This window comes from Balaenoptera borealis, assembly GCF_965194805.1.
Source record: "Balaenoptera borealis genome assembly, chromosome: 2".
NCBI classification, from domain to species: Eukaryota; Metazoa; Chordata; class Mammalia; order Artiodactyla; family Balaenopteridae; genus Balaenoptera; species Balaenoptera borealis.
The window spans coordinates 49,544,811-49,564,526 of record NC_138867.1 but is presented as its reverse complement, the minus strand read 5'-3'; the positions used below and the strand labels follow the sequence as shown (position 1 = coordinate 49,564,526).

General features: G+C 35.1%; 1 protein-coding gene across 5 annotated transcripts in view; it reads left to right on the top strand.

Moving 5' to 3' along the window:
* The window catches only part of ERCC8 (ERCC excision repair 8, CSA ubiquitin ligase complex subunit), a 62,686-nt gene that overhangs the window by 17,325 nt on the left and 25,645 nt on the right, over positions 1–19,716 (top strand). The window contains exons 3-7 of one of the 5 annotated variants that reach the window (XM_082382421.1): positions 947–1,048; positions 4,629–4,752; positions 14,990–15,071; positions 16,527–16,595; positions 17,785–17,851. In XM_082382421.1, the coding sequence (XP_082238547.1) occupies positions 947–1,048; positions 4,629–4,752; positions 14,990–15,071; positions 16,527–16,595; positions 17,785–17,851 (444 nt within the window). The other 4 variants (XM_082382423.1, XM_082382422.1, XM_082382424.1 and 1 more) reach the window with 4 other exon arrangements.

The window sequence follows — 19,716 nt, the reverse complement described above, 5'->3', positions numbered from 1 at the left end:
CCTTTCTAAGATGTTCAAGGAAATAAAATGTGAGTCAAGGATTTTATATCCAACCAGACTAATTTTCAAGTACAAAAGGACTAATTATTAGTAACATACAAAAATTCAGGGAGTATTGTTCTCATTAGGCCTTTCTTAAGAATCTACCAGAGAATAATATCAGAACAAGAATGAATAGAGACAGCACCAGAATTGATGGTGAGCAGTAATATTAACAAATAGCAATACTTTATATAGATGCATAAATATTTACATATATAGCTATATAAATTAAATTCACAAATCTATGTGTTTTCCCTATTAGATTGTAAACTGGGGAGTCAGGAATCATGCCTGTCTTGTTCATAGTTGAATTGGCATAATGCCTAGCATATTGCAGAAGCTCAAAATTGAATGAGTTGAGTAAATGCATTCATAATGGAGGGAAGAAATCTTAACACTTATGGATCCCCTATTTTTTGCCAGGCAGTATAAAAGGCCTTTGCATATGACTTATCTTTATATCAACTTTATGATTTAGGTGAAAATGTCCCACTTTTCACAAATGAAAAACCTTAGGTGAAGTAACTTGCCCAGGGTCAGATAGCTAGCATCAGTAATAACTGGTCTGTCTGATTCCATTTATAACTAGGCCATTTAAAATGACTCTGTAATATTTCACTTCCTTAAATAAGAAGTATCTTTTGCCATCTTCTTTCTACTGTCCTTTCTTTTTGGAATCATGAAGGTAAATTTTAACTGATCACAGATTGAATCTTTCTATATTCATTCTTCCACAAACATTAGGTTAAAAATTTTAGTTTATTTCGGTCTATACTAATGAAGATTTACTCTGTATTTATGGGCATAATAAATTTGAGTTTGTAGATCAGTAATTTTCAGAAATACATAGTCATAAATGGACTATATAAAATGATAAATTAATGTGAACTTTTTTTATTATTAGCATGTTATCAGGTGGTTCAGATGGTGTGATTGTGCTTTATGATCTTGAGAACTCCAGCAGACAACCTTATTACACATGTAAAGCAGTGTGTTCCATTGGCAGGTGTGTATTAAAAATGTAATTCATAAACTTATAAACATTTAAGTATTTTTGTGTCAAATGCAAAACATGAAAAAACTTTTGATTATGTTCTTTTTGTTCTCCACCTACATAGCACACCTCAGTAACTAATTTTAGTTTTTAGACTACTTAGCATAAGACTCATTTGAGTCTTTCCAGCTAAATATAAACACAAATTAGATTTTTCAACTGTGATTAATAGAACAAAAAGATTAACAGCTAGAAGCCATAAATGTACTAACAATCACACACACACACACACACACCCCTTCCTTACCTCTCTATTTACTCAAAGCTGCCTAACTTAACATACTTCTCTGTCTTGAATTTTTTGACTATTTACTGGCTTTCCAATCTTGTGAGAATTATTTTTAAGTTTTTAATAAAGTGTTTTGTGATTTTGTTTTAATTTGTTCATAATCATCACTTAATTCTTTTTCATTTCCTGCATTTGATCTGATTTTGAGGAGTCCTTGAATTAACATAGAGAATAGGTGTCGAAAAAATGTTTTCAAGAGGAAAAACTTCATGAACATTCATATCAGCAACCACTCTGTATTAAAGCTGTTCCCAAAGCACTAGATAGATGCATAAGTTCATGGAATATTTGTGAGGAGATTTACAAATGTTTCTTGGCTCTGGTGCTTCACTTTGGAAATACAGATTTAAGGAAACTTTCTCTGAGCCTCTGACAAAACTATTTTGTCTTAGAGATAATTATACTTGCCCTGTTACTCTTGTAAGTTTTCTGTAAGACTTAAATGAAATACTATCTTTTAAAAAGCATATTAAAAATTGTAAAGCCACTATATAAATAGGAAGCAATATAATTATAGATACACTTGGTACAAAACAAGATACCACTTCAAGTACTCTGGAACTTGGTTCCTAAGAGGCTTATACCATTTTATATTCTCTCCACTCCCACCAAACAAACAAACAAAAAATCTAAATTCTAAAGTGTAAGACAGTCATTAATTAGTTTAATTCATCTTTGTCTTATTTTATCTTAGCTATCGTTTTAACACTGTTAAAATAATATTTTTATATATACCACATGCTATGTAATGTTATTCCATGAGTGGCTATGATTTGCTTTTCTGGTGTGTGATGTCAAGTAAATGCTTAGGACATCAATCTTACTTTATTATGACTTTCTTCTTAGATTCAAACTCTTAACTTCAAAACTATGACTTTGGTAAATGAGCATATAAGCATCTTTACAAAATGAGTTAAAGTAGCATTTTACATTCAAAGACTTTATAATCTAACTTTAAAAAATAATTTCAATAAAAATTGTTACTAAGTTAATGTGGCTTAGACTGTTTCCTGATATTTATTTTTGCTTTACTTAATGTGTTTGTTCTGAGCACCAAAAAGATTCCTGTACCCAAATTTTTATTAAATGTGAATGAGAATGACAGATCATACATAGTAAGAGAATAATACAATACTTTGTCCTATTTTAAAATCTAAAATATAAATGAGCTTTTATTTGTGATCACTACATTAAAGATTTATTTTATTTAAAACTGAAAAAATCTCTGTGTAGATTCTTAGGAACAGACAGAAATCAGTTCTGTTTATCTTAAGCAGAAATTTATTGGAAAGAAATTCCAATAAAATATCTCACATAATGGCAGGAAGGTGGAAGAATCAAATGTAGAAAATGAGCAGAAAAGCAAGAGAAACTAGGACAAGAGAACACAGTCAAGGTCACACCACAGGAACAATTTAGTTTGGGTTCTGCTACATGTCACAAACACAGATTCTCAACTCCACAGCTATGAATAATTGCTAACTATCCTTGGTTTGCATTACTAGCTGGAGTTTTATTAGAGTCCCAGGCAGTATTGATGAAGCCCAGGACACATGTTCATGCCCCCACTGCCAAGGGCAAGGGAAAGAGAATATCTGGAGCCCCTTGCTTTATGTAACAAGAGGCAAGGCACTGTCTTTCAACAAAACAAAGGGAATTTCCCCCCAAAAGGAAGTTTGGATGTTCAGCCAAGAAAAGGGCGCATGTCCACTACAGTCCACACATTTGGCTGTCCAATATCAGTGTATACCTTTCTTCCCATACCTACCCTTCCTTTTAAAAAAAAAAGTTTCAGCCTGATCTAATGCAAGTATCCATTATTTGACAAAAAAATGTAATTATCCCCTTCCCCAAAGAGCTATGACCCTAAGTCTATTTATTTACCACATCCATCTCCAGTTCAGGATGATGTCTATTTTTCCACTGGTTTTACGTGATCTTATATCAGGATTATGCAACCTGTGGGCTCAATTGTATAGTTAACCTATATAAAATAATGGAGGTAAGAAAAAGAGGAAAGAAAGAGGAAATTAGTTAATATATATACATATATACATGACATAGAAAGTAAGGAAATATGAATAGGTACTACAGTCCTTTTTTGCAGCTGTCTCAAGACCAGCTTGAGGTCTTCAGGTAGCACCACATGTGTCAAGGCCCTTTATTCTGTATTGTGATCCAAACCTTCACCTTAAGGAATCAGAACTCATGATGGTCCTATCTGCATAGGGTTGCAGTAGTCTTCTGTTTACTTTTATCTTACTGAAAATTTCTAACATACATGAAAATAGTAGTATAATGAACTGTGTACCCATCACCCAGCTTCAGCAGCTATCAGTCATAACCAGTCTTGTTTTATCTTTACCCCAACCTACCCACCTACTCTGAGGATTATTTTGAAGCAAATCTCAGAAGGATATCATTTCATTCACAATTATTTGTATCTCTAAAAGGTAAAAGGTGTTTTATAAGCATAACCCCACTACCGCTATCTCACATCTACAATAATTCCTGATATTAAGTATACAGTTGGTGTTGAAATGTGCCACCATTGTCTCTTAAGTGTTCCTAAACAGCCAGTGTCTTTGAATTAAGATTCAGTAAAGGACACATACTGTGCTGATCACTGGTTCAGAGCATATACTGTATCCTTCAGGATAGCACATCATCATCACAAGGTGGTATATTGTAACTGATGTCATAACTGAGTCTTCAACAGATCATGATTCTATGGGTGATGTGTTACATAAGAGTAGTGAATCTCATGGGCATCTACCAGTTGCATTCTTTTGTTGTATAAGTAAGGTTCTTAATCAGAAACAATACTGTGTGGGACACCATGGAGGTATGTGAGGCGACAATTCTAAGAATGATGGTGTTGATAAAATGATGGCCAGGAAAAGCAAATCCAAAACCAGAATAAGTATCTCTTCCAGTAAGGAAAAATCACTGTCTCCCTGAAGCGGTCCAGTGTAGCTGGCTGATCCCTCCAGGATATGGTATTGAAATCAGAAGTCTCTCATTTTATGAGCCTTAGTAGGAAGCAGGCCTCCGCATCATACTGTGAAAGGTTAAAACTAGAGATGCCTAGATATTCTCTTTCTCTAGACAGCTAGGACGTGGCATGTGATCTAGGTTTGGCCATTCATATCATCGTTCCTGAGACTGCTACTTGTGAATATAGTATCAGTTTTGAAACTCAAATAAATCAGTTATCTCTAAATTTTGATTACTGTTTTGTAGAAGCCATCCTGATGTTCACAAATACAGTGTGGAGACTGTACAGTGGTATCCTCATGACACTGGCATGTTCACATCAAGCTCATTTGATAAAACTCTGAAAGTATGGGATACAAATACTTTACAAGTAAGTACGTTAAAAACTTTTCCAAATTGCTCTGTGCGATAAATGAGAACTTAATCCTAAACCATTTTAGTGTGATTATTTGCTAAGATGTCATATATGTTAGATGTGAAATTAGTATAGTAGTTAAGGAGAGCTAGAGTGCGTGAGTTCGTATCTTGGTTCTGCTGCTGACTATCTATGTGATATTTGTCTGAACCTCTCTATTTATCCGTAAAGGGGGTAATGATTGTACCTTATAGAATGGTTGTGAGGATTAAATAGGTCAATATATGTAAAGTACCTGGAACAGTGCCTAGCATATAGTAAGTGCTCAAAAACCATTAGCTATTATTATTATTTGCTTTATTATTCAAAAACTACTATGGTCTAGTGGTGTAGGGAAGAAAATTGGATTTATCTCCTATTGGCCTAAAGACTTAAAGGAAAAGAAAGTTATTAATATTATAGCTTAGTAAAGGTAGACAGTAGATAATAGTTTTTATATTTGATCAAATTTATATTTCTTTCTCATGCTAATTTTTTCCCTGAGCTCTAGTCCCATATGTCTCCACCTGTCTTCAGAACCTCCCTTACTTAAATGTAGTGTCATCTTCTCAAACTTAACATGTTCCAAACTGAAGTGAACATGATGGCTCCTCACATCCATTTAGTCCTCAAATCTTAGCAATTCTTCCTTCAAACTCTCAGATTTCCCTTTTCTATTTCCCTCACCATCACTGTACATCTAGACTACTCCTAAAAACTCCTAACTGGTTTCTCTGCGTTATTTTTCTTCCACATTTCCACAGCAAGTTTACCCCAGAATTAATCAGAATCAAGCAGTTTCATCCTGTCTCAACACAAAACCTCTAGTGACTCCATTGTCTAAATTCAGCCTGGCCTTCTAAGTTCTCCATAACCTCACTTCCCACTTTCTCAACCTTAGCTTCTACCTCTTTTCAACCGAAATGATGTACTGCCACTAAATTGATCTCCTTTTGCCTTCTGAACACATGTTATGTGTTATGTTCCCTGCCTCAGGTCCCCTTCCCTATGAAACTTCTCCCTTCTCTTATTCATCTTATAACTGGAAGTTTATACTCTTTAACCAACATCTTTCTATTTCTCCCACCCCCCAGCCCCGGTAATCACCACTTTATTCACTGTTTCTATCAGTTTGGCTTTTTAAGATTCCACATGTAAGTGATATTATACAGTATTTGTCCTTGCCTGCTTGACTTCACTTAATATAATGCCCTCAAGGTTTATCCATGTTGTCACAGATGTCAGGGTTTCATTCTTTCTCATGGCTGAATAATATTCCTGTGTGTGTGTATGTGTGTGTGTGTTATCTTCTTTATCCCTTTATGCGTTGATGAACACTTAGGTTGTGTCCATGACTTGGCTATTATAAATAATGCTGCAAAAAACATGAGGGTGCAGCTATCTCTTTGAGACAGTGATTTTATTTCCTTCAGATATATACCCAGAAGTGGGATTGCTGGATCATATGGTTCTATTTTAAATTTTTTGAGGAACCCCATATTGTCTTTCATGATGGCTGCGCCAATTTACATTCCCACTAACAGTCACAAGGGTTTCCTTTTCTCCGTATCCTCACCAACACTTATCTCTTTTTGATAATAGACATTTTAACAGATGTGAGGTGATACCTCATTGTGGTTTTGATTTGCAGTTTCCTGATGATTAGTGATAGTGAACACCTTTTCATGTTCATTTCGGCCATTCTTATATTTTTGGAAAAATGTCTTCATGTCCTCTGCCCATTTTTTATTTGGATTGTTTGGGTTTTTTGCTACTGAGTTGTATGAGTTCTTTATATATTTTGGATATTAACCCTTTAACATGATTTTCAAATATTTTCTCCCATTCTTCAGGTTGCTTTTTCATACTGTTTATGGTTTCCTTTGCTGTGCAGAAGGTTTTTAATTTGCTGTAGTTCCATTTGTTTATTTTTGCTTTTGTTGCCTTTGATTTTGGTATCAAATCCAAACAGTCTTCACCAAGACCACTGTCAATGTTTTCTTCTAGGAGTTTTATGGTTTCAGGTCTTACGTTCAAGTCTTTAGTCCATTCTGAGTTAAGTTATGTGCATGGTGTAAGATAGTGGTCCAATTTCATTCTTTTGCATATGGTTGTTCAGTTTTCCCAACATCATTTATTGAAGAAACTATCCTTTCCCCGTTGTATATTCTTAGTTCCTTTGTCGTAAAATAATTGACCATATATGCCTGGCTTTATTTCTGGACTGTCTTTTCTGGTCCATTGATCTGTGTGTCTGTTTTTATGCCAGTACCATAATGTTTTGATTACTATAGCTTTGTAATGCAGTAGTCCCCCCTTATCCATGTGGGATACATTCCAAGACCCACTGAGTGCCTGAAACCACGGATACTATCAAATTACCATAGTTATAGTATATACCAACCCTGTATATACTATATTTTTTCCTATACTCATGTGTGGGTAGCATATATGGTATGGATACACAGAACAAAGGGATGATTCACATCCAGGTGGGACAAGCAAGATTTCATCATGCTCCTCAGAACAGTGTATTATTTAAAACTTATGAATTATTTACTTCTGTAATTTTCCATTTAATATTTTCAGACCACAGTTGACCTCAGATAACTGAAACCAAGGAAAGTGAAATACAGATAAGAAGGGGACTGCTGTATAGTCTGAAATCAGAAAGTGTGATGCCTCCAGCTTTGTTCTTCTTTCTCAAGATTGTTTTAGCAATTCGGGGTCTTTTGTTGTTCCATACAAATTTCAGATTATTCTTTCCTATTTCTATGAAAAATGCCATTGAGAATTTGGTAGAGATTGCACTGAATTTATAGATTGTTTTGGGTGCTGTGGACATATTAACATTGTTATTTCTTTCAATCCACTGGTATGGAATATCTTTTCATTTATTTGTGTCTTCAGCTTCTTTCCTCAGTGTCTTATAGTTTTCAGTGTACACCTTTTACCTCCCTAGTTAAATTTATTTCTAGGTATTTTATTCTTTATGCTGCAGTTGTAAATGAGATTTTTTTCTTAATTTCTCCTTCTGATAGTTCATTATTAGTGTATAGAAATGCAACTGATTTTTTTTAACATTTTGAATCCTGCAACTTTACTGAATTTGTTTGTTCTAACAGTTTTTTGGTGAAGTCTTTAAGGTTTTCTATGTATAATATCATTTCATCTGCAGATAGAGACAATTTTACTTTTTCCATTCCAGTTTGGATGCCTGTTATTTCTTTTTCTTGCTTAATTGCTCTGGCTAGGACTTCCAGCACTATGTTGAATAAAAGTGGCAAGGGTGGGCATCCTTCTCTTCTCCCTCATATTAGAGGAAAAGCTTTCAGCTTTTAACTGTTGAGTATGATGTTAGCTATGAGCTTGTCATATATGGCCTTTATTATGTTGAGGTACATTCGCTCTATACCCAGTTTATTGAGGAAAATAATGAATACTTCTTAATATAAGTCAATACCCATTCATGATTTTTTTTAAATTCCTAACATAGTAGGAATAAAAGGGAAATTCCTTAAACTGGCATTTACAGATTACATGATTACGAACATGGAAAATCCAAAGGAAACTTTAGCCAAATTATAATATAAGAAAATTCAGCAAAGTTGCTGAATATAAGGTCAGTTGTATCTGAATTCCAGGCACAAAGAATTATAAAATGAAATTTCAAGAGTAATGTAGTTTATAATTGCAGCACAAGTCATCATATACCTAGTAAGAAATTGAAAAGTGTACAAGACCACTCAACACTACACAGAAAACTATAGAATATTATTGAGAGAAATTAAGACCTACATAAATGGTGGGATATGTCACATTCACACTCTCGCCACTTTTATTCAACATAGTTTTGGAAGTCCTAGGCATGGCAATCAGAGAAGGAAAAGAAATAGAAGGAATCCAAACTGGAAAAGAAGTAAAACTGTCACTGTTTGCAGATGACACGATACTATACATAGAAAATCCTAAAGACACCACCAGAAAACTACTAGAGCTCATCAATGAATTCCAGTAAAGTTGCCAGAAACAAAATTAATATACAGAAACCTGTTGCATTTCTGTACACTAACAATGAATTTTCGGAAAGAGTAATTAAGGAACAATTCCATTTATAATCGCATCAAAAATTAAAATACCTGGGAATAAACCTACTTAAATAAAAGACCTGCACTCAGAAAACTATAAGACACTGATGAAAGAAATTGAAGAACACACAAACAGATGGAAATATATACCATGTATATTGATTAGAAGAATTAACATTGTTAAAATGAACATACAACCAAAAGCAATCTACAGATTCATTGCAATCCCTGTCAAAATACTGAGGGCATTTTTCACAGAACTAGAACAAATAATTTTAAAATTTGTATGGAAACACAAAAGACCCTGAATAGCCAAAACAATCTTCAGAAAGAACAGAACTAGACGAATCACGCACCCTGACTTCAGACTATACTACAAAGCTACAGTAATCAAAACAGTATGGTACTGGCATAAAAACAGATATGTAGATCAGTGGAACAGAATGGAGAGCCCAGAAATAAACCCATGCCCTTATAGTCAATTAATCTATGACAAAGGAGACAAGAGTATACAATGCAGAAAAGACAGTCTTGGCAATTCCCTAGTGATCCAGTGATTAGGACTCCGCACTCTCACTGCCGAGGGCCCAGGTTCAATTCCTGCTCGGGGAACTAAGATCACACAAGCCCTGTGGCATGGCCAAAAAAAAGAAAAGAAAGGAGAGTCTCTTCAATAACTGGTGCTGGGAAAACTGGACAGCCACAAGTAAAGGAATGAAATTAAAACATTCTCTAACACCATATACAAAAATAAACTCAAAATGGATCAAAGACCTTAATGTAAGGCTGGAAACCATTAAACTAAAAGAAAGCACAGGCAGAACATTCTCGACATAAATCATACCAATTTTTTTTTTTGCATCTATCTCCTAAAGCAAAGCAATAAGAGCAAATATAAACAAATGGGACTTAATTAAACTTGAAGCTTTTGCACAGCAAAGAAAGCCATAAACAAAACAAAAAGACAAACTACAGAATGGGAGAAAATATTTGCAAATGATATAACTGATAAGGGGTTAATATTCACATATATAGACAATTCATACAGCTGAACATCAAAAAAACAAGCCTGATTAAAAGATGGTTAGAAGACCTGAATAGACATTTTTCCAAAGAAGACATACAGCTGGCCAACAGGCACATGAAAAGATGCTGAACATCATTAATCATCAGAGAAATGCAAATTAAAACCACAATGAGATATCACCTCACACCTGTCAGAATGGTTATCATCAAAAAGACCACAAATAACAAATGTTAGTGAGGATGTGGAGAAAAGAGAACCCTCGGGTGCTGTTGGTGGGAATGTAAATTGGTGCAGCCACTGAGGAAAATATTATGGAGGTTTCTCAAAAAACTGAAAATAGAACTACCATATGACCCAGCAGTTCCACTCCTGGGGAAAAAAAAAAGCACTAATTCAGAATGATACTTGTATCCCAATGTTCATAGCAGCATTATTTACAATTGCCAAGATATGGAAGCAACCCAACTGCCCATCAACAGATGAATGGATAATGGAGATGTGGTGTATACAATGGAATACTACTCAGTCATGAAAAAAAGAATGAAATTTTGCCATTTGCATCAAATGCATGGACATGGAGAGTATTATACTAAGTGAAATAAGTCATACAGAGAAAAACAAACACTGTATGATATCACTTATATGTGGAATCTAAAAAGTACAACAAGCTAGTGAATATAACAAGAAAGAAACAGACTCACAGTTATAGAGAACAAACTAATGGTTACCACAGTGAGGAGAGGGAAAGAGGGAGGGGCAAGATAGGCATAGGGGATTAAGAGGTACAAACTACTATGTATAAAATAAGAAAGGTACAAGGATATATATTACAACACAGGGAATATGACGAATATTTTATAATAACCATAAATGGAATGTAGCCTTTAAAAACTGTGACTCACTTTGTTATTGTATATCAACTATACCTCAATTCTAAAAAGAAAAAGAAGGAAAAGAATTAGAAGGCTTGGGCTTCCCTGGTGGCGCAGTGGTTGGGAATCTGCCTGCCAATGCAGGGGACACGGGTTCGAGCCCTGGTCTGGGAAGATCCCACATGCCGTGGAGCAACTGGGCCCGTGAGCCACAATTACTGAGCCTGTGCGTCTGGAGCCTGTGCTCCGCAACAAGAGAGGTCGTGATAGTGAGAGGCCCGCGCATCGCAATGAGGAGTGGCCCCCACTTGCCGCAACTAGAGAAAGCCCTCGCACAGAAACGAAGACCCAACACAGCCATAAAAATAATAAATAAATAAATAAATAAATAAATCTTTTAAAAAAAAGAATTAGAAGGCTTAATATTATAAAGATAATGATTTTACCCAGTATGATCTATGGAATCAATGCATTTCTGATCAAAATCTTTGCAGAATTCTTTTGTGGAAATTGACTAGGTAATTCTAATGTATAATATATATGGAAATGCAGAGGGACAAGGTGCTCCTGAAGAAGAATGAATCTTGAGGACTTCACCACCTGTAACCAAGACTTTACCATAAATTAATTACACTAATCAAGGCAGTGTGATATTGGTACAAGTGAAAATAAACACACACAGGAGAACAGGATAGAGAATCAAGAAACACACCCATAGCTGTGTAATGATTTGGTTTATGATAAAAATAACACTGCAGTGAATTGGGGAAAAGATAACCTTTTTCATAAATGGTGCTGGATGAACTAGGTATCCATATTTAAAAACTAGTTTTGACCCTTACCTCACACCAGACACAAAAGTCAATTTCAGGTGGATTACAAGTATAAATGTGAAAGATAAAATGATACAACTTAAAGATGAAAAAAGAAAATGTGTTTGTTGCTTATGACAGTTAAAGACACAAAAAATACAAACCAAAAAGGCAGAGATAGATAAATTGAGGTACATTAGAATTAGGAATCTCTAGTCATCAAAAAACACTATTACAAAAGTGTAAATGTAAGCCATGGAATGGGAGATGATATATCTGACATATGCATATGTTTGAAAAAGGACTGATGTACAGATTATATAATCAACAAAAATTAAAACAGTCCTATAGAAAAATAGGCAAAACACTTGAATAGGCACTTCAAGAAAGAGGATATCCAAATAGCCAATAAATAAAAGTGTTCAACTTTATTAATTGTGCACCTGGATGTGTTATTTAAATACATAATGAGATACCTCTCTGTACCCTCCAGAATGGCCAAACTTAAAAGAGGTTGATGATAACAGTTACATATGTTGCTGATGAGATCACAAATTGGTACAGATATTTGGTATTGACTGAAGCCAAATATGTGCATATCCTCTGACCCAGCAGTTACACTTTTGGGTATATAAATGCATGTATATGTGTACTAAAGGATATTTGTAAGAATGTTTATAGCAGCACTGTTGATGATAACCAAAAACTGGAAACAACTCAAATGTCCATTAACAGCCAAATGAAATCTGGCAAATTTTACATTGGAGTACTCTCCTACAATGACAAGGGAACACTTCTGTATTAACAAAATGTATGACTCTTATATAATATTAGATAAAATAACCAAAAACTAAAGAGTACCTAATATATAATTCCCTTTATAGGAGGTTCAAAAATAGACAAAACTAATCTAATGATGATAGAGGCCTATATGATGGTTATCTTTCTTGGTGAGATTTGTAAGGGGGTTCTAAGGAGCCTTCTGGGGTATTTGTAATGTTTGTAATGTTCTGTTTTTCAATACAGGTGGTCATTACTTTGTGAAAATTCACTTTGTGAAAATTAATTGAGCTGTACACTTATGATTTTTGTGTACTTTTCTGTATGTTACACTTCATTTAAAAGTATGGCTTTTAATTAAAATTTTTTAATTTAATTAATTAAAAATTAATAAGCCATACATTTACATTTTCTTTCCTTAACATTGGCTTCTATTAAAACTCTGACATCTTGGATTTAAATTTTCTTTAAAACATAAATGTTTTGCTAACTTAAAACAGTATTCCATGAGTTCATAATTCTGTTTGAAATAAATGTATGACAATATTTTATTGATAATAAATTTGAAAGCATTCAGTAAGAAACAATTGTGCATCTGCTATGTATAAAGAAAAATAAGGAAGGCAAGATACTGTCCTTTTCTCCATCCTCTACTCCCATCATTAGTTTTTCCTATTAATGTATATATTAGGTACTTTTCATACCTTCATCTCAGTTTTCCATGAGCATGTTTTAATAGCTTGAGCATATGATGTGGCTTAGAGGAATGTCTTCTCTAGAGTCTTCTCTATTTAACTTTAAGGTGTAGAGCCAAGTGGAGATAATCCAGGAATTGAGCTATACATAGGTGGAATTCGGGAATGTGGTCTAAACTGAAAATATAGATTTGTGAGTCACTAGGATATAGGTGGCAGTTGAAGAGAGGAGTGCGTAGAACAAAACCTTGAGGAAGGTTAATAGGACAGGAGAAGGAACAACAAAGCCTACAGAAGACAATGAAAAGGCCTAGCCAGCGAGAATAAGAGGGAAATCAGGAGTATGTGATATAATGGAAGCCAGTGGAAGAGACTGTCTTAACGAAGGTAGAATAGTCACCTGTGTTGAATGCTACTGACAGATTAGGTAAGATGAAGACTACATTTGGTGATAGAAGGTAATCAGTGGTATTGGCAGGGCGGTGAGAGCGGGAGTAGTGGAGATAAAAAATAAGTTTGCAGTGAGTTGAGAAATACATGAGATAAGAAATTAGAGACAGCCAAAATTTGGATTTAAAGGGGGAGGAAGAAGATTAATTAGGAGGAATTTGGGTGAAAAGGATTTTGTTTTTTTGTCTTGGGGAGGGGAGTGCTGTTACAATGAAAGAGACTTGAACATGTTTTAGTGCTGATGGGAATGAGCCAGTAGGGAGAGAGCAGTTATACATACTCGGGAGATAGAGGCAATAATGTATAGCGTGAGATTTCTGACAGTGCTGAAAGTGATCTGAACACAGGTGGGGAAATTAAATATGAGGAAGGATCATTTTTTTCATGATAACAGGAATGAAGAAGGAAAAAAGATAAGCAGAAGCAAATGTGTTTATAAGTTTGTTGTTAAGACAATAAGGAAATTCTCATTGAATGGCTCCTATTTTCTCTTTGGAATGAAAGATCAGATCACCTGTAGTGATGAAGTGGCGATTTTTGTGGAGAGTGGAGAAGGTTTGAAATACCTGCAAATCTTATAGACAACGCTATTGAAATTGTAGGACCGGCAGTCAGTACTAAAGCCCAGTTGAGATGAATGATCTTTTATAGTGATACTAGTCGTCTCTATTATAAGATTTTCTTCACCTGGATAGGGCAGAGGTCAACTAACTGCGGCCCATAGGCCAAGTCTGGGCTCTGGGCCAAGGCTTCTCATGGACTCTTTTTGTAAAAAAAAAAAAGTGTTACTGTAACACAGACATGCTCATTTATTGTCTATGGCCACTTTGATGCTACAGTGACAGAAATGAGTAGTTGGTTCTCAAAGACTACAATCTGACCCTTTACAGAAGAAGTTGGCTGACCTCTGGTGTAGTTAAACCTGGATATAGGTGCTCGGAAGGCAGACATTTGGAGTCAGGTTGAGTTCTTGACAAATGCAATGATAACATCAAAGATATTGGCAGTTGAAGTATTGAAACTTGGAATCCAAGCTGAAGAAGGAAAAGAAGTGAAGAAAGGAACTGATGGGACTTCTGGGCTTTATTTGGGTGTCTTGTAGGTAGCTGGGCGGGGGGGGGGGGGGGAGCTGAAATGATACAAAATTTGGTCATATATAACTGAAACAGGTGATTTTAAAGGAGAAGCAGTTCTAGGTGATGCGACTATCCTGGGTGTGGTAGCTGAGGTTGTATGGCACTGAGAGGCAGAGTACTGGCTACATCATCTGTGTAGATGCTGAAGTCCCCTAGAATGGAGCGGAAGGGAAGATGGTGAACCAAGTGGTTGTCTTGTCTTGATCTCTGGGATTTATTAGAGAAAAATAAATAAATTGCTAACAGTCAATTAAAAAATTGCTAACAGTGTGAAAATAAGTAAATAGAAAATTTGTTGCTTTTGTGATTATAATTAGAACTTACACTTATTTTAAATGTCTTTTGATTATCAGACTGCAGATGTATTTAATTTTGAAGAAACAGTTTATAGTCATCATATGTCTCCAGTTGCCACCAAGCACTGTTTGGTAGCAGGTTTGTACATATGTTGTTTTTTAACATATTGAAAACTTTCTCCCTTTTAGTACCTAGTTAGTTTTGATATAAACATTTTAACCCTGATGAAGATCACAATTCTTTAAAAAAAAAAAAAAAAAAACTTGTGTGTATTACTCTTTGTATTCAGTTTAACAGATATTGTACAAGTTGGGCACTGTGCTAGGTTTCAAAGTGGCTAGGATTCAAAGATTAAGAAAGCACATTTCTGTTCCCTTAGAGTTACTTTTTTTTTTAATTTTTAACATCTTTATTGGAGTATAATTGCTTTACAACGGTGTGTTAGTTTCTGCTTTATAACAAAGTGAATAAGCTATACATATATCCCAATATCTCCTCCCTCTTGCGTCTCCCTCCCACCCTCCCTATCCCACCCCTCTAGGTGGTCACAAAGCACGGAGCTGATCTCCCTGTGCTATGCAGTTGCTTCCCGCTAGCTATCTGTTTTACATTTGGTAGTGTATATAAGTCCATGCCACTCTCTCACTTCGTCCCAGCTTACCCTTCCCCTCCCCATGTCCTCAAGTCCATTCTCTACATCTGTGTCTTTATTCCTGTCCTGCCCTTACGTTCTTCAGAACGTTTTTTTTTTTTTTTAGATTCCATATATATGTGTTAACATACGGTATTTGTTTCTCTCTTTCTGACTTCCTTCACTCTGTATAACAGACTCTAGGTCCATCTGCCTCACTACAAATAACTCAATTTTGTTTCTTTTTATGGCTGAGTAATATTCCATTGTATATATGTGCCACATCTTCTTTATCCATTCATGTGTGGATGGACACTTAGGTTGCTTCCATGTCCTGGCTATTGTAAATACAGCTGCAGTGAACATTGTGGTACGTGAAAGAGTTACTTTTAAACCACCAAAGTTTCAAAGATTTTACGTGAACAAAATTTGGCAGCTTTTTCATTTTGACACAGTAAAACAAGGAAATGATTTCCTTTTCTCTAGAATGTGTGATTCAAATTAAACATCCATTTTTATGAAAGCGCCTGCAACAAAAATTTTCATGTGTGAAGAAAAAAATGTTTTTCTGGTATCAGGTATCAGGTCCCTGTGATATTATTTCTGTGGCAGTTCATGAATCTCCTCACCTCCAGACATCAGTCAGCTGCTTCATCTTTAAAGAGTTTGGGCACTAACTTGTCTTTGAGGTCCACTCAGTCTGTGTCCAGAGTTTCTGTGAATCTGTTACTAGTGATTGGAAGTATATCATTAACATGGAAAAGCTAAGCTATTAAAATAAAGTGAATTTTCCTAGTTATAAACATTAGTAACTATTTAAAGTATGTTATTAGCATACATTTTTATATTTCTGCATGGATACAGTGAAAATGTCATGACTCATATGGTAGTTTCTTGTTTCCTTTAGGTGATGATTTATAGTAAAATTATCTTAAACTATTTTTTTTGTTTTGTTTTTATAGTTGGTACTAGAGGGCCCAAAGTACAACTTTGTGACTTAAAGTCTGGATCCTGTTCCCACATTCTACAGGGTATTTGAAACAACAACTACTCTGAGTAAACCATTCAACAAAATGAAACATTATTGACAATGTATTCTTTATAAGTGACATGACTGATGTATTTTGTGCTAGTTGTTAGAAGTCAACAGGGAAATAAAGATCCTTTTGTGCATTATTGTTATAAAACCAAACTATTGAGGAGACATTTTTATGTACAGTAGCCACAGGGGAAGCTCAAAGAATATAGAAAGTCTCACTCAAAACCTTGTATTATTTCTACATTGAAAAAAATGAACTACTTATGAAACTTATATCAGTACATTTGTCTCCATGAACATTTTTTAATATTGTTCTGGCTGAGTAAACGTTCTTAATATTTAGGTGCTTCTTTTCTCAATAAAAATATTTTAGAAAAAGGTATTGAAATAATACTTTGGTAAAGTTTTACTAGCTTAAATTATTTTTGCTACTTTTTTATTAGTATTAGATCGTCTAATTCTAAACAATGAAAAAATGGGATGTAATTCAGATATAATATTTTTATTCATCTCTAAGAAACACATATAAATATATCAGGAAAACTTGGTGAGATGGATAACATTTGTTTTACATTATCATGAATTTCTATGAATATAAGCTAGGTAGATGAAAATATATGATTTGAATAGTTTAGTTAGGTAGAAGTGAATTAAAATGCTGAAATCACTTATCCTATGAACTTATCACTTGTGCTTTCTAGATAAAAATTTTTATATAAATGCCTTTTACAATCATGAATTAAAATAATTTTTTTCTGTTATAACTTTCTGAAAACTTAGAGAACATTTTTATTCTTTAGAATGTTTATCTTGTATGGTGGTTTGTTGCAGGGATTTTGTTGTAGAGATAAGTAAGTAAGCTTGAGCTATATCACTTATTAATGGATAGACTTGCTAGGCTAACACCTGTATTTAAAAAGACAGACTCACTTGCTCTGACTGTTTTTTCCAAAGCAAACCCAGACCTTTTATAATAAAATAGCATTGTGAGAAATGCCCCATAGACTTCACATTAATATTTATATATAGATTATTATAAATGTGAAAAAAAATCATGATTGTATCAGTTTATTTTTAAGATTTAGTCTATGCTTTCTTCATAATCCGGCAAAATTAATTGCACTGTATCTTTTGATTTTTTTCAAATATTTTGCAAGTCATTTTATACAGTTGTTTTGCAGGTCACAGACAAGAAATATTGGCAGTTTCCTGGTCACCACGTTATGAGTATATCTTGGCAACTGCAAGGTAAAATGCAAATTATTTGGTTTTGAAGTTAATAATTAATGATAAGCATTTTGGAAAGACTGTTTTTATGTTAGATGCATATTTAGTTGTTAAGTACGTCCTGGAAAATAAGATAATTGAGTTACAAATTTTAATTCGTATCACCAAAAGAAATCTTCCTTTGCATCATAATCTTAATCCTCACTATCTATCTTGAAGGTGCTCACTTTGTAAAACAGAGAAAACAACAGAATCTATGTAGCAATGCAAATCTACTAGTACTACCCATGAAACAACTGTGTTGTGTCATTTTTGCTTACAAAAATTTAACACTCTGTCAATTTAAGAATAGTAGCATTTAATTCATTTTCTTTAACCCAAGATTATTTTGAATCTGATTCAGCACATTCATCCATTCATTGATTCAGTTTACTAACATTTAATGACTCCTATCATGTGCTGAGCATTGTGCTAGGGACACAGAGGTAACACAGGCATAGTCCTTTCAGGAAGCTAATAGTCTAATGAGGGGGTATAGTCAGAAAAACCAGTGATTTCAGGACATCCTGAAAAATGCTTTAATAGAGATATGTCTCTGGTAGGTATAATATGGGAAAAAAGAACAAGAGCACTTAACTCTTTTTCTTTTTTTTTTTTTTTTTTAAATTGAGGTATAGTTGTTTTACATTGTTGTGTTAAAAGCACTTAACAATTGAGGATCAAGGGGGTTGTGGGTTTTGTTTGCTGGAAGGAAGAGTCTTACATATTTAAATGCTGACGGAAAAGTATAGCTGGAGAAAAATTAGTGAAGATAAGAAATGAAAGGGGGCTTCCCTGGTGGCGCAGTGGTTGAGAATCTGCCTGCCAATGCAGGGGACAAGGGTTCGAGCCCTGGTCTGGGAAGATCCCACATGCCGCGGAGCAACTAAGCCCGTGCACCACAACTACTGAGCCTGCGCGTCTGGAGCCTGTGCTCCACAACAGGAGAGGCCGCGATGGTGAGAGGCCCGCGCATCGCAATGAAGAGTGGCCCCCGCTTGCTGCAACTGGAGAAAGCCCTCGCACAGAAACGAAGACCCAACACAGCCAAAAATAAATGGGTAAATAAATAAATAAGTGAAATTCTTTAAAAAAAAAAAAAAGAAAGAAAGAAATGAAGGGGGGACTTCCCCAGTGGCGCAGTGGTTAAGAATCTGCCTGCCAATGCAGGGGACACAGGTTTGAGCCCTGGTCTGGGAAGATCCCACATGCTGCAGAGCAACTAAGCCCATGCGCCACAGCTACTGAGCCTGCACTCTAGAGCCCGTGAGCCACAACTCCTGAAGCTGGCACGCCACAACTACTGAAACCTGCACACTCTAGGGCCCACATGCTGCAACTGCTGAGCCTGCGTGCTGCAACTACTGAAGCCTGCGTGCCTAGAGCCTGTGCTCCACAACAAGAGAAGCCACCACAATGAGAAGCCCATGCACCATAACGAAGAGTAGACCCTGCTCGCCGCAACTAGAGAAAGCCCGCGTGCAGCAGAAAAGACCCGACGCAGCCATAAATAAATAAATAAACAACTAAATAAAAAAATTTTTTTAAAAAAGGAAGAAATGGAATAATTGGTACATCAGGACCTTGACTAGACAAGAGAGGATAATATCAAGGGTCCCAATAGAAGGGGACACTGATTTGACACATGAAGGGCATCATGAGACTAAATGGAAGGAGGAGAAAGGCATGAATACAATTAAATTTGTGACTTTGGCAGAGAAGCTCAAGAAATGTGAACCCAGTGGCCTCTGTTGTTTTTTAGCTAGTAGAACTTGATGTCATCTATTGAAAATACTGGAATGGGATGCAATTTTCAGGGAAGGTAGTTAAAGATTTGGAATAACAGT